The sequence below is a fragment of the Chrysochloris asiatica genome, unplaced genomic scaffold (genome assembly GCF_000296735.1).
Source record: "Chrysochloris asiatica unplaced genomic scaffold, ChrAsi1.0 scaffold00008, whole genome shotgun sequence".
Lineage (NCBI taxonomy): Eukaryota > Metazoa > Chordata > Mammalia > Afrosoricida > Chrysochloridae > Chrysochloris > Chrysochloris asiatica.
In genome coordinates, this window is record NW_006408526.1 from 33,976,769 (window position 1) to 34,000,491 (window position 23,723).

At 37.5% G+C, this 23,723-nt stretch overlaps 1 protein-coding gene across 1 annotated transcript in view; it reads left to right on the top strand.

Moving 5' to 3' along the window:
• ARHGEF12 (Rho guanine nucleotide exchange factor (GEF) 12) overlaps positions 1-23,723 on the top strand; it is a 190,371-nt gene that overhangs the window by 148,208 nt on the left and 18,440 nt on the right. Inside the window, exons 20-29 of the mRNA XM_006833994.1 lie at positions 781-886; positions 3,926-4,138; positions 8,577-8,709; positions 9,011-9,046; positions 9,373-9,527; positions 10,333-10,479; positions 11,604-11,689; positions 17,422-17,547; positions 19,442-19,556; positions 22,576-22,676. Coding sequence (XP_006834057.1) covers positions 781-886; positions 3,926-4,138; positions 8,577-8,709; positions 9,011-9,046; positions 9,373-9,527; positions 10,333-10,479; positions 11,604-11,689; positions 17,422-17,547; positions 19,442-19,556; positions 22,576-22,676 — 1,218 coding nt within the window. The remainder of the gene's footprint in view (positions 1-780; positions 887-3,925; positions 4,139-8,576; positions 8,710-9,010; positions 9,047-9,372; positions 9,528-10,332; positions 10,480-11,603; positions 11,690-17,421; positions 17,548-19,441; positions 19,557-22,575; positions 22,677-23,723) is intronic.

A 23,723-nucleotide genomic window follows, 5' to 3' on the forward strand; every position in this document is an offset into this window, starting at 1 on the left:
AAGGAGCAGCTGGTGGATTTAAACCACCACTTGGATAGCAGTGAAGTGCTTATCCTATAGTACCATTCCAGGACTCCAGGCATATTGTTGTTGTTAATTGCCATTAAGTCGATTCAGTCCCGACCCATAGCAACCCTGAATAGGGTTTCTAAGGAGCGACTGGTGAGCTTGAACCACCAACCTTTCAGTTCAAATGACTTTGCAGTCTGACGAGTAGATATAATATGTGGTTCTTGTTCTCAAGAAACTCATAATCTAGTGAGAAATCAATGACAAGTAGGTATCATTGTGTATGTAGAAGTGTCAGCCCCTACTCAATTAGTGCTTTTTACTTTTGTGTAAATGGTTTTTGTTACAGTTTGTATTTATTGGTGTTTTTATTTAATGTTTGTTAAAACTCTATGAGGGTGAGGACTTTGTTTCTTCATTCCTGTAACCCCAGCTTATAGCATAGTAGTGTATCACACATCATGAGCTTAGTCAATATTTGTTGAATGTTAGTGAACGAAGTGCTTAGAACATGTCCCTCCAAATGTGTTCTCAAGCTACCTTTTTATTTTCCAATATTGTCAGCTCTAAAGGATTTGAGAAAACCTATTGAGTTTGATAAGTATGCATCGGTGTGTACCCATCTTTAATGAGTGCTCTGTGTGTATGTGTCCTTCCATTAACATTTAACTGGTTCTTTCTGACCATTCAAATTGTTTTTCTGTGTTTGAATGCTGTGGGAAAAAAAAATCTGTCTTTATACTTAAGTTTTTAATTATACATCCACTCTAGCAAAGTATGAAGAAGGATAGGGAAGGCGAAGAAAAAGGCAAGCGGAGAGGATTCACCAGCATCCTGGGACCCCCAAGGAGACCAAGCCGCCATGACAATAGTGCAAGTATGTTGAAATTTGCAGTCTTTGTATCAGAGACTTAACTTAGCTAGAATGAATTGCTGGAGCACAGAGTACTTGAAACTGATTCCAGTGAGCATCCAATGTGCCTTGTTTTTTCTTTTCTTTTTTTGTTATTATGAATTAAGTGAAGGTTTACAGAGATCATGAGTTTTACATTCAACAAATCATAAATCATACATTTTGTTTCCTTTCAATAATTGCAATCCCGTCCATGCAACAGCAGTCATCCTACTAACTCCTATGGTTCCTATTTCCAGTCTTCCCTCCTTCGCATTTCTTCTCAACTTTATCCATAGGTAAATGTTGCCCTTTTGATCTTGAATAATCGTTGGTGACCACACCTTACTAATGTTGTTGTGCCCCTTATATACTTATCTACTGCTTGGCTGAAAATTGGTCCAAGAGGATGAGTTCCATTCCACACTTGAAGGGTGGTCAAGGGCCATAGTCTTCCAGTCTCTATCTGACCAGTAAGCCCTCTATCTTTTTTTTTTTTAAAGTGTTATTTCTGAACTCAGTAGTCCCGTGCTGCTGTATAATTGTATACATCTTTAATGGCAGTATAGTATTATATCAGTTGTCCATAGCATAATTTATTTACCCATTTTGATTTTGTTTGCATTCCATTTGTGATTGTGAAATTAATAAAATAAAGCGTGCATACGTCTCTCCAACCTGCTTTGTTTTATCTCTTTATGCAAGGGTAAGTCAAAAAGTATTGCAAAAACTAGTGTCCATTCATACATGCCTTGGTTTATTCCAAACAAAACATGTCTCTGTGATCAGTGGATGGCTGCAGACCAAAGTTTTCTCAGTAGTACACTTGTCTAGTCTCATTAGAATGTCCTTTACAAAAAAATTCTCAAGATTAGGGCTAATTCTTGAGATTAGGGCTAGTATCAAATTTTTAATGAAATTCAAGTACACATCTTTCCAAATCATTGAAGCTTTGCAACAAGTTTATGGAAATGCTGCCCACATAAAAAACAACAACAGTTTTTATATGAATCACCTTTTAAGAAAGACCAGAAGACCTCAAAAACTAGCCAAGAGAGGGGGATGACTGTCAACCTTAATAAATGAAGGAACCGTGTCGGAAGTCCAGAAACAGGTAGAAGAATACCATAGAATTATCACTGATGCAATTACTATTGAAGTTGGGATCACACACGTTCAACAATTTCTGTTTTAAGTAAACATCTTGACCTCAGCAATCTTTCAGCCCAATGGTTGTCAAAAGTGTTGCATAAGGAATAGTTGGCTCAAAGAGTTCATCTTTCCATCTGTCTTTTTGGCAAGATTAAAGCTAATAAAAACAATATTGTGGAACAGATCATAATTGGGGGTGAGTCTTGGGCTTTACCATACCATCTAGAGAACAAGGTCCAGGAAAAACATTGGTTTCCAACGGTATGTGCTGGATCAGTTCATTAAAGGCAGAGAAGTCAGCTGAGAAGGTTATGGGGTGACTGTTGAGACTCCATAGGGGTAATCTTAATAACTTTCAGAGGGCTTATGATGCGGTTTTAAGAAAATGAAAACTGTATTTATTGGTGAGGAAAAAAACGTAGTAAAGTTGCACCAAGGAATTTTTATGGCAATGCACCTACTCATTCTTTGAAGGTAGCAAGGGCTGTTTTTTGATAATTTTGTTGGGAAACCTTAGACTGTGTATCCTATATCCCTGATCTGCTTGTCCCTTTAGACTTCATTTTGCTCCTAAAACTCAAAGAATGTTTCAAAGGAAACAATCTGAGTCCCTAAAGGATACCTAAACTTGCCATTTTGGTGTGGTATGAATCAAAGTGTACAGAATTCTTTGTGGAAGGGTCAGAAATATGGAAACATTGCCTCCAGAAGAGTATAGACCTACCTAGATGAAGGATATGTCAAGAAGTGCTTCACGTTCAGATATTTTTGTCTAAAAAAGGTTGCTTTTTTAGCTATACTTCGACTTACCTTCATACATATATTATTGACTCTCTTTACATTTCTTATCTGATCACTCCATTGTGCTTTATTTCATGAACTTCCTCCACCTCCAGGTCCAATGAAGCAGTGTCAGTCCACTAGAGAGGGTTGCAGGAGAATTGGGGAGGGCACTAGGGGAGAGGAACTGAGTCATGTAATGGTTCTCAAACTTGGCAGTACCACATTGTGAAGCACCGCCTTAGTTGAGATATGTGGGATTGTGAACAGCGGTATGGAATGTTCCATACAATGGGGAATTCTCATTCAAATGCCAGTAGTATCCCTTGTTGAGAAACACTGAGAAGATGAAAGACATGTTTAGAAAGGATATTGAGTTGAAGGATTCACAGATACTGACCATGAGTTACAGTAGGTACAGAAGAAGAGTTTGGTGGATTAGGAAATACGGGGTTAGAGTAGGAATATATAAGTCTGTGTAGGGATGTGCCTTGCTATGGATGATGATGACCTGAGAGGTTTTAGCCTCTTTTGGTGACTGGTGTGAAAAGGATTAAAAAGTGTAGTGGGGATTAGTCTGCATGGTGTGTGAGACATATTGTGATGAGGAAGCTGTTGGTATTGGGGGAGAAGTGGGGTGGGAGGCTTGCTAAGAGTTCACAGAAACTTAAAGCTTTATCTTTATTTTTACAAATGAGTACAGCTCTGTAGATATTTGCCTGCCTCTCAGCATTCTGTCTCTGCTCTCCTCACCATTGCTTTCCCCATATCCTTTTCTCATGATTCTTCTTTTTTCTTCCCTGACTTTTTGCTTTGTCCCGCCTCCATCTCATCTCTTTTTCCTTTCGCTCTCCAACTGTTCTCTTCTTTCGGTCTCATTCTTATCTCTTTCTCTTTTCCTCCTTCCCTACCTTCCTCCATCATCCGTATATCTGCCCATCCATCCTTCCTAGCTCTCTCTGACTCTGTGTGAAAATTTATCATATATTTTTCTAGGGCCTGTCACGTTCCAGGGATTTTTCAGATCCTTTTACATGGTCTTTTTTTCTAACTGTTTAACAGCACAGATCGTAACCATTGTTTTCTGTTCAGTTGGCAGAGCCATGGAACTACAGAAGCAGCGTCACCCTAAGCACGTACCCACACTCTCGTCTGTGAGTCCAGAACCTCAGGACTCAACTAAGTCACGCCAGGGTGGATCAGCAAATGACGGAACAGACACTGGATACCTGCCTGCCAATCCCATGTCCTCTATGGCTGTAGGGACCACTCTCTCTCAGGAAGGAGGGAAAGAGAATGATATGGGTGAGCCAATGCTGTTGTCCAACTTAACCAAGTGCCATGATTTGTAAACAAACCCTCTAGCTGAAAAATCTAGTGGCAGGTTATTTTAATCAAGATTGGATCCCAGTGAAATTTAGTTTTAACATCTTAATATTCCATAAATAAAACTAAAACAACAAAACTCATTGCTGTTGAGCTGGCTCTGACTCGTGGCGACCACACATGTTGCAACATTTTCTCGTCTGTGATCTTTATGTAAGCAGATTGCCAGGCCTTTCTTTCATGGTGTCACTCGCACCACCAGGGGGCTTGTTGGAAAATATGTGCTGAGTGATCATTTCTAGTTCTTCGTTCAAAAAATATTTATTGAACTCTGTGTCAGCTCATCAGCTTTGTATTAGATGTCAGCCTACAGATACTGATGCATAGGCTTAGTCTCATAGCAGGGAGACAGTCTCACTTCTAAAAATGTCAAATTGTCTTTAGTCTAGAAAAAGAAAGGTAAGGGAATATCTAAGGACTCATCAGTATTTAGGGGCAATGTACGGGGTCTAAGGCCGAGTTTTTTAAAAAATCTAATCAACTTTTTTTTTTTTCCAATGCTAAGAGGAGCCAGTTAAGAGGTATAAAGTGAAAATGTAGGAGACAGTGTATTACCAATAGAACAAAGTCTTTAGGAGAGGTTATGCAGAAGGCATGTGACGGGCAAGGTTATTAGCTGAGAATGAGGATTTCAGAAGGGTCAAGGAGTTTGAAAAGTAGAGAGTGATACAAAGTAATTGTTATAGGTAATTTCTCTAATTTGTTGTTAAGTGCCACTGGGTCGGTTCTGACTCATAGCGACCCTGTATAGGGTTTCCAAGGAGCAACTGATGATTTTGAATTGCTGACCTTGTGGTTCAAACCTACCTTGAGGTCCAGTGCTTTATTCCACAGAGCCCCAATTTCTCTAATAAGAGGTCTTATTCAAGAGATTAACATATGCAGAAATATGTAAAGATCTCTTTAATAATGATTTATATGTAATGATTTCTTAAGCAAGTGAGCTGGGAAAATAGTTGGTTTTGGTTGTAAAAGAATGTGTCTGTCTGTATTAGTGATTTTAGAGGTGGTTCCAGTTCTGATGATGACAAGATCAGGGATTAAAGCTGTGGGTGTAGGTCACTGAAATGGCATAGAGAAGGTTTCTAGAAGGGGAGAAGTGAAAGAACCAAGGAGCCAGGGGTTTTCAATTTTCAATAGTTTACTACACATGGATTTGGAGGTCACCTCATGTGCAGTCAGTATGGAGAGGAAAGCAAAGTCAGCAGCCAAGGTTCAGTGTTACTAGCTGATACTGTTATAGGGAAGACATGTGCCAATATCCAGAGGGTGTGAACCTCAAGGCAGCCAGGCATTTGCTGAGAAGAGGCAACGAATCATACTCTCAAACCAGGATTGAGAAACAAGAAGCTTGTCTCTGAAACACCAGCTTCTATTTGAAAGGGCTGTAGCAGGAAAAATAACTCTCTTCTGGGTTTAAGTTCTACTTAAGAGAAAGATGTTGGGGTGATATTTGGAGGAAAGTGTGGGAATGTTGTCAGAAAGTGTGGGAATTTGGAAGATGTTGGGTTTAATCTAGTCACTGATATTGCAAGACTCCGTGGCTCATTGAAATAAAAACATTGTAGTTAAAGGAATAAACAAAAGCTGCAAAGTGAAAGGAAGTAGAGGGAGGGGAAATGTTACTAGTAAAAGAGATTTCAATAAATATTTGGGAGATCGAAAGTAAACAAGAGTGTTTTGGTGGATGAAAGAGTCTTTGGTCTTAGATTTGAGTTACGGAGAGCATGGATAAGAAGTAGAGCTAACAGCAATGAATGAATTGAATGTCTTTAATCAGAGCAATTGTGTCAGCAGCTTCTGATCCCTGCACTATAGAATATAAGCAGTCTATCATTTATGTACCAGATGAAAAGTATGTGCTTTGTTTTAAAGAAATTGATATTTCCAAACCACCACATAGCCAGACCTTTAAAAAGTCCCTCAAAGTAAAGTCAAGGGGATATTTCAGAATGGAGGTCAGAAATATTAAGGCATAGACATTTGAGATTAAAGAAACATACCGATAACCATTATTGATGTCCAACATCCATCACTTCCACAAGAAGTCAGTAGAGAAAATGGATCAGATATAGTTAACGAGAAACAGCTAATGAAAGTTTGGCAGTGTTGAAACCAAAATACACGTCTTTAGATTGAAAGGGCTCACCAAGAATCAACTACAATGAATATTTTTTTAAAAAAGACCCATACTTAAAATGTCTTTGGGAATTTCATTGTACCAGGGATAAAGAAAAAAACCTCTAAAAGCTTCTAAGAGAAAGGAAAGGGATTATGTGCTGTATAGTGCTCTTCACCATTACCCTGCCTGCTGGAATGCAAAGGCACCCTGCTTTCACCTTTTTGAATGAAACTGGTCTTGAACTTAGAATTCTATAACCATCAAAACCACAACCAAGTAAACAAACAAACCTGTTGCCTTTAAGTTAAATCTAAGTCATAGAGATCCTATAGAGCAGAGTAGAACTGTGCCTGCCATAGAATTTCCAAGGCTATAAACCCTGATGGAAGAAGCTGACTGTCGCATCTTTAGCCTGTGGAGTGAGTGACTGATGGTTTCAAACCACCAACGTTTATGTTAGAGGCTAAGCCTTTAACCACTGTGCTATCAATTCCTTTACATCCGTCCAAACTATCCATAAACTATGAAGAAAGAGGGGAAATATTTTTAGAAAACAAAGATTCAAAGTTTAATCAAAGCCCAAGCTTTCCTTGGAAATTATTAGAGGCTACATACTCCAGCAAAATGAGAGAAAAATTAAGAAAGAAAATTTCAGTGGATCCAAGGAGGACAATAAAGGGAGATTTTTTTTTTGATGAATTTTGTCACAGGTCACTGTTGCTCCAGACTGAAGCCCAAAAATATAGGGAAGTTGTTAAGAAATGGGGGGATTTTAAGCAATTGATAATATGATTTAGAAGATGAAAAAATTTCATACTTTATAAATTATATTACTAGCAGCAAAAAAAGATACTTAGTAATTTTAGGAAAAATAAAGAGCTATATAAGAAAGTAAGTCATGATTTAAATGAAAAGCTAAATAAAATGTGGTGTGATCTTAAAGTAACTGATGAAGTATAATACTTTAAAGTCATAACATCCCATTTCAAGTGCCACAGGGGATTACATCTTTGTACCAGTAGAAAGGAAAATATAATCCTAATTAGCATGTCTCTTAAACTGTTAGGAATAAATGTATATTATATATGACAGTGCTTATATTGTCATAATATTATAAATAGTATTGACTTTTTAATTTTTAGAATAATTTTATGGGCAAAGCACGGAATATTTATTGTAACTACAGAAGTTCTCTTAGTGATAAAAGTAAAATTGTAGTTGAAAGAAATGGAAGCTAGAAGGAAGAAAATACAGTCAGAAGGCAGGCTATTGAAGGACACTGAATACCTAAACTAATATAAAGAGTTGAGATATTAACTCCTTGATGGAGCAAAAATATAGATGTGATCATACCTACCCCTCACTGATGAGCTATCGTTATCTAACTTTTCACATTTATAGCAATAGTAAAATGTCTACTGTCCAACTATTTTGTGAATTACTGATGTATGCCAGGAAACAGTTGTCAAGGTGGAGAGTGATGCTGGCTGTGATGGTTAAGGTTGTGTTCCAGGTTGGCGGACCACGATTCCCAATGGCTTAGCAATTATGCAATGATGCAATTATGCATCACTCATCCTTTTGTGATCTGATTTGGTCATCCTTCATTTTTGCATAATGCCAATTTTCACATAACAACCTGGTTTCTGGAACCTAACCATGTACGTAAATGAAGAATGAATGTATACCATTTAGCTTAGGTAATAACTAATAATACAATTAATAATGTGACAGTTGTTATTTTATGAATATAAAATAATACTATATAATTGTGAAGAAATGGCAGAAGTGAAGGTGAGAAATATAAGTGAACAGAATTGTCAGGGAGAAATCAAAATTACCTAAAAGAGAATAAATTAAGAAAAAAGACATATGAGGTTATTGTTTGGAATTGAAACCCCAAAATAATTAAAATTTAAAATCATGAAAAAGGTTGGCACTCGGGATAAAAGGGGTTAGATAGGAGAATGTTGCTCCTTAATAAGCTCTTCTGAACTATTTGAGATGGTACCATGTTTTGCATTAATTTCTAGAAAAGTGTTCAGAGTGATTTTCACATTTCACAAATTTTAGACTTTGATATATAGTAAAAATTTAGTTTTAACCTACAATTATTTATGTAAGAATGTGACTATGGGTTCAGTTAGAGCTCTTTTGGGGACAAATTTTGGTTTTCTAATCAGTGATTTTACTAAATGTTAATGCTGATTGAATATCTGACTCTTGACTTTTCAGGATCAAAGCCAGTTGGAGAAACCCCACCATCTGGAGACTCTGTAGATGCCACACCCCGCACTCCCAATACGGTTTTTGATTTCCCACCTCCCTCCTTAGACCAAGTGCAGGAGGATGAATGGGAAGTAGAAAGGTAATTCACTGATAGTTTGGGGAGGTTTAGGGCATTGCTAAAAGATTTTTTGAATTATGTATCATTCCTCTACTTTGCAGCATTTTTTACTGTTTGTAATTTTTGGGGAAACAGCTAGAACTTATTGGCAGTAAACATTAGATAGGTACTGAAATTTACTTTAAATTTTATTAAATCATTACAATATCCAGAAAAACCAACTATCAAGCCACTTTAGTTTAATGAAGTTTTGTGTCTCTAATATAAATTTCTTGACCACTATTTTGTTTTCATGTGGACTGTCTACTCTCTACTGTTTTAGGGTAATTGAACATGGGACACCAAAGCCCTTTCGAAAGTAAGTAATTTTTAAGTAGCTTTCAATAAATGCACATTTTAAAGAAATATATTTTTCCCCTAAAGCCCCAGTTTTAAAGGAAAGAAACTCCGTACATGAATCAGTTAAACAGTATAAAAGAAAGTTCTTAATAAGCGTAAGTCTATCAAAAGGTAAATGTTGAGCTGCATATAAAAAATGTAAACTCTTTTGTAGGAGGTGGTGATTTTTTAGCCATAGTTTAGAAATCTGACTGATTCACTGTACTGTAAAGACTTGTGTTCTTGCCCATTGTCCATCATCTGTTTTCAAATGGGATTCATCTTTTTCATTTATTTATCTATTAGATTTGACAGCATAGCTTTTGGAGAAAGTCAAAGTGAGGATGAACAATTTGAAAATGACTTAGAGACAGATCCACCCAACTGGCAGCAGCTTGTTAGTCGAGAAGTGTTACTGGGACTAAAACCTTGTGAGATCAAAAGACAGGAAGTAATTAATGGTGAGTTTAATCAGTTTTTGTTTTGTTTTCAGTTCCTAATTTTGTAAAGGGCAAAGTTAAACCCCTCAGCACTAGAGTTTGCTTCAGGGTTTCTGCTCACCTTTTGAAAAACAAAGTGGAAACTGCATTACATAGATGATCGTTGAACTCTTAAACTAAACAAAACACATGGTTCTGTGACTCTTATAGTTACTTTAAAAGAAAAAATGCTTAGCCACAGGATACTTAAGGTTTGACACATTGTAGATGGTAAACTTGAGAATCCTTTATCTGCCCCATGCCTTTAGCTTCAGGCTGTCATTTTTATTCAGAGATTATAAATAAATTATAAAAAGGCAGTAAGACTTAGAGACATTAGTTAAGTCAATCAAAATCATGCAGTTGATAAGTAGTAAAGGAAAGGCTATGATCCTGTTAATTCTTTATCCTAGTATGGTATTTATTTCACCGTAGCAAACGTGACAGATTTGTGCCATGAATGTTTTGACAGTCGTATATGATGTAGTTTGGCAATTCTGTAATGATGTGCTCATCCTCCATTTTCATATAATGCTGGTTTTTGCATAATGACCTGATCTTTGGAACCTAACCATGTCAATAAGTGAAAAGTGGGTATATTCAGCTCTGAGGATCAGTATGTAGGGAAGTTTCATGGACTCATGGAGGTAATTTTGAAAAAGGTCACCTTTCTAAAGGAAATGATTTAGTGTGTAACTCATTTGCTACTTTCTTCAGATGAAGTCTGTGTTTGGTTCAATTGGAATTATTCTAAGATAATATTTCTTATCTCCTTTTTTCTGATTAGAATTGTTCTACACTGAAAGAGCTCATGTTCGAACACTGAAGGTTCTTGATCAAGTGTTCTATCAGCGAGTGTCCAGAGAAGGAATTTTGTCACCTTCAGAACTACGGAAAATTTTTTCAAATTTGGAAGACATTCTTCAGCTTCATAGTAAGAGCAATTGACTTTGATCTTTGTTCCCAGCATTTCCATAGAGAAGGGATTGTGAGTATAAAAGTACCATAACAGCTAAATTTTATAAATGTTTCCATGTTGGTGCTCCTGGAATTACATGTGAGCCCATGACATAAGGAAATGATTGAATCTCTGAGTGCATCTTTTATTTTCTCTCCCTCAAATAACCTTTTTGTATGTAGAACTTAGGATCTAACCTTTTTGTATATAGAACTTAGGATCTACAGTCAGTGCATAAAGTAAAAAATATGAATAGTCAAAATTAACCTTGAAAATTTTCTTAAATTTTCTATTAATTGCAGTATATGTGCTTTTAAAAAGATATGTTCCGTGTAATAATATATATGTATAAATGTGTTTTAAATCAATAATATCATGATGGGATAGTTTTCAGGTACTAAATTTAACTTTGCTCATTGTTTTGTTACTTGACACACTTGAGTAAGTATACAGAAATTCTGCCTTGTTGGTTTTCTTTGGTTATATCATCTTGGACTTTTATAGACAATTGTATCAGTTCCTTTCTTTGTAAGTCGTTATTTCTCTTTGGCAGTTAATTTTTCAGTCTTCTTTACATCAAAGATGTAGTCAACTCCCACTTCTTGCCCACCAAATTGATGCCTTTTACGAAGTTGCTTCAAAAAGTTCCTAGAAAATTACATTATATTTTCATCCCATTTTCCACAAACTTTTTGAAGCCCCTCTACTTCTTTGTGACGGATCTTAGATTTTTGCAGTGTCAAAATCAGGCTTGATTATATATGCCTGTGGGCATAAGCATTTCAAGAGGAACAATAGGCAAAATCCTGTGCACTATTTAAATTTAATTTCTTTATCAACATGGTTATAGATAGAGGCTTGATATTAAATGCATGTTTGATGCAACTGCACTGTATGTAATGTGTTACTTTCCAAAAGTATTGTTTCACGCGTTGGCACTTGTTTTTTAGATAGAACTCAAAGATACCTAGATAAATAAGAATTGTGTCCAGATTTAAGAATATTGGAAGCAACTATTCTATGAAAATCTTTTCTTTAAAAATTTATCTTGTTGGTAATGATTCAGCTTAAAAGGAGTGCATACTTAATTTTTTCCTTAGTTGGGTTGAATGAGCAAATGAAGGCTATTCGAAAGAGGAACGAGACTTCTGTTATTGATCAGATTGGAGAAGATTTGCTGTGCTGGGTAAGGATATTTTCTATTTAAAAAAATATATTCTTATGGACAAATGATGATAAGAATTGAGGTTAAGTAACTAACTTTTCCAAATATGCAAACTCATCCAACTTTCAAAGCTAATGATAAACTTTGTAAATGTTCACGTATTTAATATATATATGAGTCAGGAGAACGCATTCAACTTTTCCATTGAATTAAAGATACTAGTCCGTTGTACTTTGAAGACTGTAGAGTAATACTGACTTGATAGAAATAATTTAATTAATGTAGATTTTTGTCATTTCTGTTTTCCAAAAGTAACAGTCTTAATATACAACATTAGACAATTGCATAACTCTAGAACCATCATCACCAATAATATATAGTGTCCCAAACCCACTGCCATCAATTCGATTCTGACTCATAGTGACCCTATAGAACAGGGTAGAACTGCGCCAAAGGGTTTCCAAGGCCATAAAGCCTTATGAGAGGAGACAGTCTCATATCTCTGGAGCAACTGATGGGTTTGAACTCCTGATCTTGTGGTTATCAGCCCAGCACTCAACCCACTGTGCCACCCTTTTGCCAAAAGTAGAAAAGTGGAAATTCTTCAGTCTTATTCATAATATACAACAATGCATTGCATTAGGCAATTCTGCTGCAAAAGATATTTTTAAATGTTTAAAAGCAAAGTTTTAAAAAAAACTTAGGTGCACCTGACCCAAGCCATGGCATTTTTAACACCTCATGAGCTTGTGAAATCTGAACAATGAATAAGGAAGAACATAGAAGAATTGATGCATTTTTGAATTATAGTGCTATGAGGACTATTGAATATACCATGGACAGCCAGAAGAACAAATCTGTCTTGGAAGCAGGATAGTTAACAGGAGGTACCAGTCCCTGAAGAATGACATCATGCTTGGTAAAGTGGAGGGTCAGAAAAAAAGAAGAAGGCCCTCAATGAGAAAGAATGCCACATTGGCTGAAACAGTGGGCTCAAACGTAGACACAATTGTGAGGATGGTGCCAAACTAGACAGTGTTTTTGTTCTGTTGTACGTAGGGTTTTTATGAGTCAGAACTGACTCAAGCCACCTAACAACAACAATTCACAATATAAGGAAAGAGTTTAGAGGTTATAGCAGCAGTCTGTCCAATTCTGTTTATATTTCTATGTGAGTCTGTTGGTATATCCTTGAGGGTATATATTGTGTTATGTGGTGGGCATAGAGTGGTCATCAAAGCAGACATGGCTTCTAAAGTTTACAGTCAATGGGAAAACAGTCTTTAGTTATTTCTAGTTGATGAGTGTTTAAAAAGGTAAAAATACAGGTTGTTATTGGAACATATGATGGGGGAGACCTAAACTAGAACATACAGAAAAACACACTAGGGGAAAGTGTACTTGAATGAGATTTTTTAAAGAAAGTACTATAGTTAAGGCAGTGATTTCAATTATAAAGTTCCAGTGTAGACCTCAGTGTCTTCCACTGAGTTGAACAGAACTGTATAGATACGCCCACAGAAATTTACGTCACTGAAAGGTCATTTGAACTGCAGGAGTTGACAGTTCAAGCTAACCAATCGCTCCTCAGAAATCCTATAACCCTATACAGGGTGGCCATGAGTTGGAACTGACTCAGCAGCGCTTAACAACAGCAATAACATAGAACACTTGGGGAAATTCCACAAGACTTTGTGAATTCTACCATTACAATTTTTTAAAAGATAATAAAGACTACAAAGTTGACAAAACAGTCATTTAATTCCTGAGATTGGTGGTAACATCATGACCTAGAATCTCCTAAACCAATTAGATCTTTTCTAGCCATTTGATTCAAGAACAGGAACGTGGAATTGTAATCTGGCTCACACTGCAGTTATTAAATTTTCCAAAAGCATTTTCAAACCCAGACCCACTTCAATATTATTATTATTAAGATTTAACTTCCCTGACATGTTTACTCTACGGCTGCTCTCTGAAAATGTGGCGATCATTTTCAGTTTTCTCCAGTGAAAGTTATATAACTAGTTCTGTTGGCTTGATAGTACACTGCTCAACTTGAAACAGAATGCAAGTTTTATGAGCTCATCATTGCATTTTATATTGCAACATAACGTAGCATTAATTTCCATGTCAAAATAGATTAAAAGGTTGAACATCACATGGGCTGAAGATAGCATGTCTTGATTTATAAGTCATTTCATTTGCATTCCCTAAGAATAATGTTTAACCCTAAGCATCAAGTGAGAGTTGTCATTAATAAAGCACGGAATTGGTCCTTTCGTTGTACTGTATCAATCTGCATGGTAAAGCAGAGAAACCTGTGAGCGTAGAGGACAAAAAATTTCTTTTAGATTCTTGATCAGTGTGGTTGATATATGTATAAAAAGTTAATGAAAAACACAATAGATTTACCAGCTCTTAGATACAAGGATTAATTTAAAGCATTGGTAAGAAATCCTAAAAGGAGATATCATAAATGGGTCTTTAGATTTACCACTAATTTTTTTTAGGAATCACTCTGAAGAGTTCAAGTATTTAGTTCCCTCAGATCCCATATATACATGTTGTTTTTGTTAAGTGCCGTTGAGTCGATCCCGACCCAAAGCGACCCTGTATAAGGGTTTCCAAGGAGTACCTGGAGTGCTTGAACTGTCAGCCTTGCAGTTCAAATGACTTTGCAGTCTGGCTGTTAACCCATAGCGGCCACACACCTGTAAAACTGCCTGAGGTTAAGACAGTTGCTTTATTTTGTAATCCCAGCAGCTCTTAGTATTTGTGTAGCTCTCAGATTGACTAACATGCAAATAATGCTGCTGCTTGTTTTATCTTTAAACATGTTGAGTGTCATGCATATAGTAGAACATGAATACAAGATTGGAGTAATACATTAAAATATCACTTTGAATGTGTCCTGTTTGAACAGAAAAATATCTGCAATTTATCTACATACCCATTACAAAAGGATTTTTCACAAAATATCTTTATGTACAAACTTTTGAGAATTTGGCTTTTAACAAAGACTCCCTGTGTGGTACTGTAAGATCACTACTGGACTGCGAACCACAAGGTTTGCAGTTCAGACCCACCAATTGTTGTTGTTGTTAAGTGCCATTGCGTTGACTCTGACCCATCAGTAGCTCCTCAGAAACCTTATACAGGGCCGTTATGAGTCAGAACGACTAAACAGCACTTAACAGTGTGAGCAAAGCACTTGTTAGGTGTCTTATCAGATACTTTAAAATTATTACATATACAAACATAAGACTGCAAATTTAAAATGGTCCATTATAATATAATGGATACTTTTAAATTTGTATAATACTTTTGGAATACCTAAAAAGAGGCTATAACGTGCCCAGTGAAGGAGACTTCCTGCAGAGCCTGTGCATTACTCAATAGACCATAGGTGGAATCCTGAACAGTATCCAGAATCTTCTGAGGTCGGAGATTTTCACTTGAAAGGGCAAGCAGACCAGCCTTGAGCGGCCAGAAGAATAGAAGATGCTTCTTGAAAGAAAGACTGACAGGAAAAATACAAAACAATACAGGCAGATCCACTGATTACTACAAGAACTAACAAGTGGCTCACCCAGGAGACAAGAAAGCAAGTGGTCAGGTCCCCTCAGGGCAAACTTCTTTCTAACACTAAGACCCAGTGGGAATCCACTCTCTGATTAGGGATCACATTTGTCACTGATAAGGGAAAAGCAGAAATGAAGTTGCGAGCTAAACCCTACAATGTTGAATAGACTCCTGTGAACCCGGCTGGAGATCTGGCTGGCCAGTATTGTGACAAGACCTGGGGACTCTTGGGTCCAGAGTCAGTGACATAGCCACAGAGGACTAGAGTGGAAAGTGAACCATCCAGCTGATATAAAGAGAGGGCACATGCATAGGTACACCCACACTTGCAGATAATACCCACTTGACCTGGCTTCAATGACTGGATGATCAGAGCTCAAACAGAAGAAGAAAGAAGAGGGAAAAAAAGTAATTTGATACAATTTGATGAACTTGATACACCTATGGATGCAGTAGCTCAAAAGAGGGAACAAATCTTCACAGCGAGGATCATTCCCAACCCCTCCACACACAGAGAGTACAGGGATGGGCAACTTGGACATTGGCTGCCCAGAATGGGGGGGCTACAGAGGCAAGAAGTGACTGGCTTACACACGTTCAAGAGGGAACCTAGATCCAGAGGGGCGGAAGAAGGTAGAATCTCTACTGAGTAGTATCCAATCTGTCTAGGAGGGGCCGAGGGAAGGGGATGCGGATAGGTCTCTTGAGATACAATGGTGAATAATTGTTATCAGGACTGATTGTAAAGGCTGGAAATGTAAAGGTAGACATTTTGTAGCAAAGGGAGGGGAGGGATTAACTTTGCAGTCTAGGAGCGGAGATCAGAACCCTACCCAGAGAAGCAGTGATGCCAAAGATGGAGGCAGAGACGCATCTGGGGACTTTGGACCCGGAGAGGGAGGGGGGCTGTGTGCTGATGACTGGGGGGCAGGCTTGCGGGGTATACCTTGTAGTTGGTGGATGATGCATGGAGGGGATTGTAACCATGGCAAGGAAACGATATATGATGGGATTAATATGAAGCTAATGTTCTCCCATTCTCCCATGTGAACTATCACATAACTCACAAAAAAGCATTAAAAAAAAAAAAAAAAAAGCTAAGGTGAATAGAGAAAAATACTGTTAACTGATGGACTGATGGTACATGGAGTACTGATGGTTCATTGTAATGAAACAAGGTGTATGATTTGTTGAATGTAAAACTGATGATCTGCTCTGTAAACTTTCACTTAATTCACAATAAAAACTTAAAAAAATAAAGATAAAAATGGAAAAAGTTTTTTTTTGAAAAATTGCCCAAGCAGGATAGAAACATGATTTTTGATCTTTCACTATGATATATATATATATGATCTTTTTTGCCACATAAATGCTTTTTAAACCATACCTCACACAGAGAAAACATTCTCTTCTGTCTTTCCTACCTTTAATAAAGATGGGAAAAATATAAATCTGAAAATACAAACTTTTTTTCAGTTGGGAAAAAAAAAAAAGTAGAATACTTGACAAAGGAGCTTCATGGATCTTTTCCTGAGCCAACTCCAGCCCCCACACAGGTGAAGCAGCAGTGATTTCATTTTATTGTGACACAGAATAGCTGTGATCTGCCTTAGTGAGTAAGAAAGAACGCTGGAATCCTAAGGATTTTCTTCCAGGAGCAATTACAGAGTAATTCTTGTTCTGGTGTGAGAATTTAAAAAACTGAAAATGTAATCTCAGTCTCTGGGCATTTTGTGTCTCGTATCCCCCAAACATCAGTCTCTCTATGTAGTTCAGTAGCTTGTTGACTGAAAGCTAATGTATTGTGGTAGCCCTGGTGTGGTACTGTGGGTTAATGCGCCAGACTACAAAGCCGTTTGAACTGCAAGGTCAGTGGGTCAAGCTCAGCAGCTACTCCTTGGAAACCCTATACAGGGTCGCTATGGATTGGAACCTACTTGACGGAACAAAGAGCAAGAAAACATTGGGATGTGATCAGGAAAGGTCTGAATGGGTTAAGGTTAGCCTTTTTAAATAGATAAATGATATTTTGCATAGGCTTGTAGTTCTGTGTTTCTTGTCACTTGAGAATACTTATTTGAAAAGATTTGTGGCTAATGTCATTTTGTCTAGCATAATATAAGCTTAGTATCCCATTTCATATTGTTTCCTTTACATTCTTGGCACAGTTCAGTGGACCAGGAGAAGAGAAGTTGAAACAAGCTGCTGCTACTTTTTGTAGTAACCAACCTTTTGCCCTGGAAATGATCAAGTCTCGTCAGAAGAAGGATTCTCGATTCCATACTTTTGTGCTGGTGAGTTGAATGAGCCATGTAAAAAACAAATTCAGGTTTTTATTAATTATAGAAAAAACTAGAGAAGTTATAACTAAGTCATTTATAATAATTATATCCATATTATCATTTTTTAAAGCCAAGAATTAGTTAAATTACTGAAGAGCATAAGGTGAATATTGGAATAGTGAAGAATAAAGGATAATAAAGGTCAGGATTAAAATACTTAGTATAGAATTCCACCTTGTTATTGGGGATATTATCAGGATGTGACCTATCACACTACTAAAAGAATATTACCAAAACATTAAAAGGTGCTATATCTAGTCTGTTGCTGATTTTTATAAATAAAGTTCTATTGCAGTGTGGTTTATTTGTTTCCTATGCTGCATAACAAATTGCTACAAATGTAAGAACTTAAACAACACACGTTTATTACCTCAGTTTCTGTGGTTTGGGGTAGATGTCGTTTATCAAGGTCTGCTGTTTAGACTCTCATCAGGATGCATTTGAGGTGTTGACAAACTTCATTTCCTTGCAGTTACGTAACTGAGATCCCATCTTCTTACAGTTGTTGGCCAGGAACCATTCTTAACTCCTGCAGAACATCTACGTCTCTTAGCTATATGGTCCTCACAAACAATTCAGAACATGGATATATCCCAAACAAGTAGAGTTATATCCCTCTGACACTTTGCTTTCTTTTAAAGGCACTTCTGATTTGGTCAAGTCTACCAAAAACAATCTCCATTTTTATTAACTCAGTTGATTAGTAACCTCATTATGAGAGTGATGATATTCCATTTCAGTCACAGTTTGTACCAGTATTTAAGGGGAGTTCCACCAATAATACCAGAGACTTGTAATCGTGGAAGTCATGTTAGAATTCTTTCTATTGTACAAGTTGCCATGTGTCACAGCGACCTTATATAGGGCTTCTGAGAAGCAGCTAATAGGTTTGAACTGCTGACCTTGTGGTTGCAGTCCAGTGCTGATCCTACGATACAAAGCTATGCCTATGTATTTAAATATTGTATATGAATATTGCCAGACTGCAAAGCCATTTGAACTGCAAGGTCGTCAGTTCAAGCTCACCAGCTGCTCCTCAGAAACTCTACACAGGGTCGCTATGGGTCAGAACTGACTTGATGGCACTAAACAATAACAACAATGGCTGTGTTTGTGCTCTTAACAGCAAAGTTGAGTAGTTTTGACAGATATGCAGACCATGGTGTAAATGAGCTAGCAGATCCAGACTAGGGATTCATTGTGCTTACTTGGAAAGGCAGTTAGCAAATTGTTGTTAAGTGCTTCCAAGTCAGTTGTGACTCATAGCAATCCTATTTCTGAGGAGTGGCTGGTAGTTTTGAACCACTGACCTTTCAGTTAGCAATCCAGCACTTATCCTACAGTACCATGCCAGGACTCCAGGTAGCAAATTAGCTGATTAATTTTTAATAGGAATACCAGTCAGAGAAAAATATAATAAGATTTTCTCAATAGGTGAGGATGAAACCCTCAGTTGATTCTGAATGCTCTCAGTTCTTGTTTAAACAGAAAACAAGTCTGTAGTTTAGTGATAAAAGCCCTTTCCCCCTAGTTACGTCATTAAAGGAGAAAGAAGTATAGCACTTTTTTGTTTTTGTTTTTAATCTTGATTTAATACTCAGAACTATGATGATGTGGACCTGATGTGGCCCTGTAGGATAAGCACTGAGCTGTTAACTATAAGGTCAGCAGTTCAAGTCCACCAGCTGTTCCTTGGAAACCCTTTACAGGGTCGCTATGAGTCATAACTTGATGGCACTTCACAGGAACAACAATGATGTAGACATATATAGTGAGTGCATGGTACATATTAGGTAATTATTGTCCTAATAAGAATATGAATTTACTTATTTCACTTCAATTTTAGGATGCTGAGAGTAACCCACTGTGTCGTCGTCTGCAGCTGAAGGATATCATTCCCACCCAAATGCAGAGGCTTACTAAGTACCCTCTTTTATTGGATAATATTTCCAAATATACAGGTATAACATTCTCACAGAAATTGAAAAAAAAAAAAAAAGTTTAGGAACAAAAGTAACATGTTCTGCTAAATAATATCATAGTGTCCTTGGTACCTGCAGGATTTCCAAATAATATAGTAAGATTTTCTAACAAGATACAGTGTAATCTTTTCAGGCTGTTTGGGTTAATGTACTTTGTTAGTAACTCTAGTAAAGAGTTTGACAAACTATGCCTCCAGGGCCAAATCTGGCTCGCCACTTACTTTGTTGCAAGTACAGTGTCATTGGAACATACCATCCTCATTTGTTTGCATGTTGTCTGTGACTGCTTTTGCAGTACAACAGCAGAGTTGAGTAGTTGCCACAACAACTGTATGGCTTGCAAAAGTAGAAAATATAAAGTAGCATCAAACATGGAACATTCTAATATTTTTAAATTCCATTTTTCCACAAACTTTTTGAAGTCCCATGTATTTATTATTTGGCTCTTTACAGAGGGGAAAGAAGACTTTGCTAACTCTTGTTCTATCTTGTATCATATTTGATTTGAAGATGGTATACCCTGGATCAAAGAGATGTTTTAGGTCTGTATATGTACTTTTATTAAGTCAGCCCAAGTTGGCTTCAGAGAGGAAGCAGGTTTAGGGTGCATTATAATTCCAAATCTCCTATGAAGTGAATTAATAGCTTCTCAGTTGATTTTTGGGCTCTTATACCTCTAGGTCTCAATTATAATTTTAGGCAACCAAACCCATTTCTGAGAATTTGAATACATAACTGGAAATAATTTTTTTATATATATAGTAAAAGTGGTTTATAGTCATATGAATTAATTTTAATACTTAAATATATCTGCTCAGGGTAGTTGGAGCATTGTAATTTTGAATATTCTGACATCGATGCAGTTTCAACACATTTTGGTGAATTTCCTGTTCTTTGAAAGATGCAAATGCTGTAATCCAATTTTCTTTCTTTAACTATTTATTACCTCAAATTTAAAGAAACTTTTTGGAGAGTTATTTTGAATTGTGTTGTCATTTAAAAATACTGATTAGCAGGTTAACTGCACATAATCTTGAAGGCTATATCCTGTGAATCCGGGGAGGGGTAGGACAGATCCCATTTGTATAGCTTATAATGTGAGTGGGACCTGCCCCTTAGGGTTGTATGTGAGAATTTCAAAAAGTTCATGGAAAAGTGGAATTTAAAAATAATGGAATATGACATATACTCATATAACAGTGTGTGTACTTGATACTTGACTAAAAGTATCACTTCTTAGATTCAATAACAGGACTTTTAAATATTAACCATAATATTAATCTTTTAAAGATTAGTCATAAGAATGGTCATAAGAAATCTTGCTTGTCCAAAGATTATCTGAATTGAGATTTTGCCATAGGTGTTAGCTTGCTATAAAAATATTCAAGGTCTTTGTTGTTGTTGTTAGGTGCCATTGAGTTGATACTTACTCATAGTGACCCTGTGCACAATAGAATGAAACACTGCCCGGTCCTGGGCCATCCTTACAGTTATTGCCACACTTGAGCCCATTGATGCTGCCACTTTGCCAATCTATCTCACTGGAGGTCTTCCTCTTTTTCTCTGTCCCTCCACCTTACCAAATATTATATCCTTCTCCAGTGATTGGTCCCTCCTGAGACTATGTCTGAAGTATGAGAGATGAAGTTTGGCCATCCTGACCTCCAAGGAGCACTCTGGCTGTACTTCTTTCAGCACAGATCTGTTTGTTATTTTGGCAGCCTGTGGTACTTTCAATATTCTACTCGAACACTATAACTCAAAAGCATCAATTCTTCTACGGTCTTCCCTATTCACTGTCCCAACTTTTGCATGCCTGTGAGGTTACTAAAAATACCATGGCTTGAGTCAGGCATACTTTAGTCTTCAAGCTGACATCTTTGCTCTTGAACACTTTAAAAAGGTCTTGTGCAACAGATTTGCCTAATGCAATACGTCATTTGATTTCTTGGCTGCTGCTTCCATGAGTGTTGATGGTTGATCCAAGAAAAAAGAAGTCTTTGACAACATCAATCTTTTCTCCATTGATAAGAATGTTGTTTATTGGTCCAGTGGTGAGGATTTTTGTTTTCTCTACATTGAGATGTAAAAATTATATTCCTGTTTGTGTGTGTGTGTGTGTATAGATTTGTTGTTGTTGTTGTTAAGTGCTGTCCAGTCGGTTTTGACTCATAGCAACCCTTATAGGGTTTCTGAGGAGTGGCTGGTAGGTTTGAACGGCCAACCTTGAGGTTAACGTCCAGTGCTTATCCTACAGTGCCACACCAGGACTCTGTGTAAAGATATAGATATATAGACATGCACTCCTCTTTTGTTGACATGATTTGGTTCCAAAGTCCAGGTTGTTATGTGAAAATCTGTGATATGAAATACTTGCCATTTTCTACCCCAGCCTCCCCTCTTCCCTGACCATAGCCTTCCCAGCTGTGCAGCCTTAGCCCCTTGGTACCTGCATAAGTCATGGGCTTGCCTTTGCTCTCCTCACCAGAATCTAATTCATGCTGTGTGCTTCTGGTTGGGTATCCTTAGCTACCCAGTGTTCCAGCTCTGGCTCTGTGACAACTTGGTATGGGTATTGAGAAGCAGGGTAGCAGGATAGCAGAGCAGCAGGGGGTGGGCTATGCAGAGTGGCCCCAGCTAGGGGGCAGATCCATAGAGGTGAGTGCCACCACTCGCTGTCTGTGCCTTGCTCCTGCTCCTGAGCCAGGAGATACAAACCCGGAGAAGCTGGAGCATCAGGTGCCTGCTGGGTTCCCCACCTCATTAAATACCTTGGGGGTGACACAAGCCCTGGAGGAGCTGTGCTGATAGGCAGGGCTGATTAATGCTCAAAATATTTGGATCGTAGGCTTTTTACTGTTGTCATAAATGTCAGTGTCAGACGGTAAGTGAGGAGTATATATGCTCTGTGTGTGTGTGTGTGTGTGTGTGTGTGTGTGTGTTTCATACTCTTCTGATTTCCTCCATTTTACATTTTGGATTTCCCCTGTGTATGTAGAATGGCCAACAGAAAAAGAAAAGGTGAAGAAAGCTGCAGATCACTGTCGTCAGATCTTAAATTATGTGAATCAGGCTGTCAAGGAGGCAGAGAACAAGCAGGTAAGGATGAAAAGCAAGAAAATACAGCGTGACTTAGTGAGACTATTATATTTGTACTAGCTGGGATCTATAAAACAATAATTGACACCATCACTACATAATTGAAAAGCAAGGCATTTGTTGACTATTCACATATTTGGGTGATCATTTTATGATAGAGCAGTGGAGTTATGTTGACTTTTTGAGTATCTTAAGTGTTTGTTTGCATTAAATAGTAAAGCATAAGATAGATTATAATGCACGTTTTTTGTATTAGTTGTAACAGCTGCTGTAAAAGAATTTCAGGATGCTCTCTGTAAGTGTGTAACAGAATTGCTAACTCACCAGCTACTCCGAGAGAGAAACAAGACTTTCTGCTCTTGTAAAGATTTATATCCTGTGAAACCCTGTGAGTCAGAACCAATCAATGGTGTGTAACAACGTTAGTTTATAGGAAACATGGTTGGTTCAGTGGAAGAATTTTCCCCTCCCATGTGGGAGACCACCTCATACGCAGCCACCACCCATCCAATGGAGGCTAGCATGTTGCTGAACAGATTTCACTGGTGCTCCCAGACGAAGACATACCAGGAAAAGCAGCCACTGAAAACCCTGTGGATCACAACAGTTTAGTCTGCAGCTGATCATGGCGATGGTTAGGACCAGGCAATGTTATTTTGTTCCATTGTGCCTGGGGTCACTATGAGTTGGGGGCCAATTCAGCAGCAACTAAGTACAATGAGTTTGTAACTAGTGGGCCTAGCCAATCTTGGGGATGTTGGGTTGTGGTTATCAGAGAAAGCCGTGAGGAATTGACATTTGAACCAAACTCTGAAGATTGAGTAGAAATGAACCAAAAGAATGTGGAAGAGGACAGCCTTGTAGGGAATGGCATGTACAAAAGTCGTGAGGTAAGAGGAAACACGGTTTATTTAAGGAATTGAAAGATTAGTAGAGATCATGCCAAAAGAGTAGACGCCACTGTGGTGTGAAATAGGTAAAATTGGCCAGGGCCAAATCATCAAGGCTTCTGTGTAAGACCATGCTGAAGATTTAAATTTTATTCTT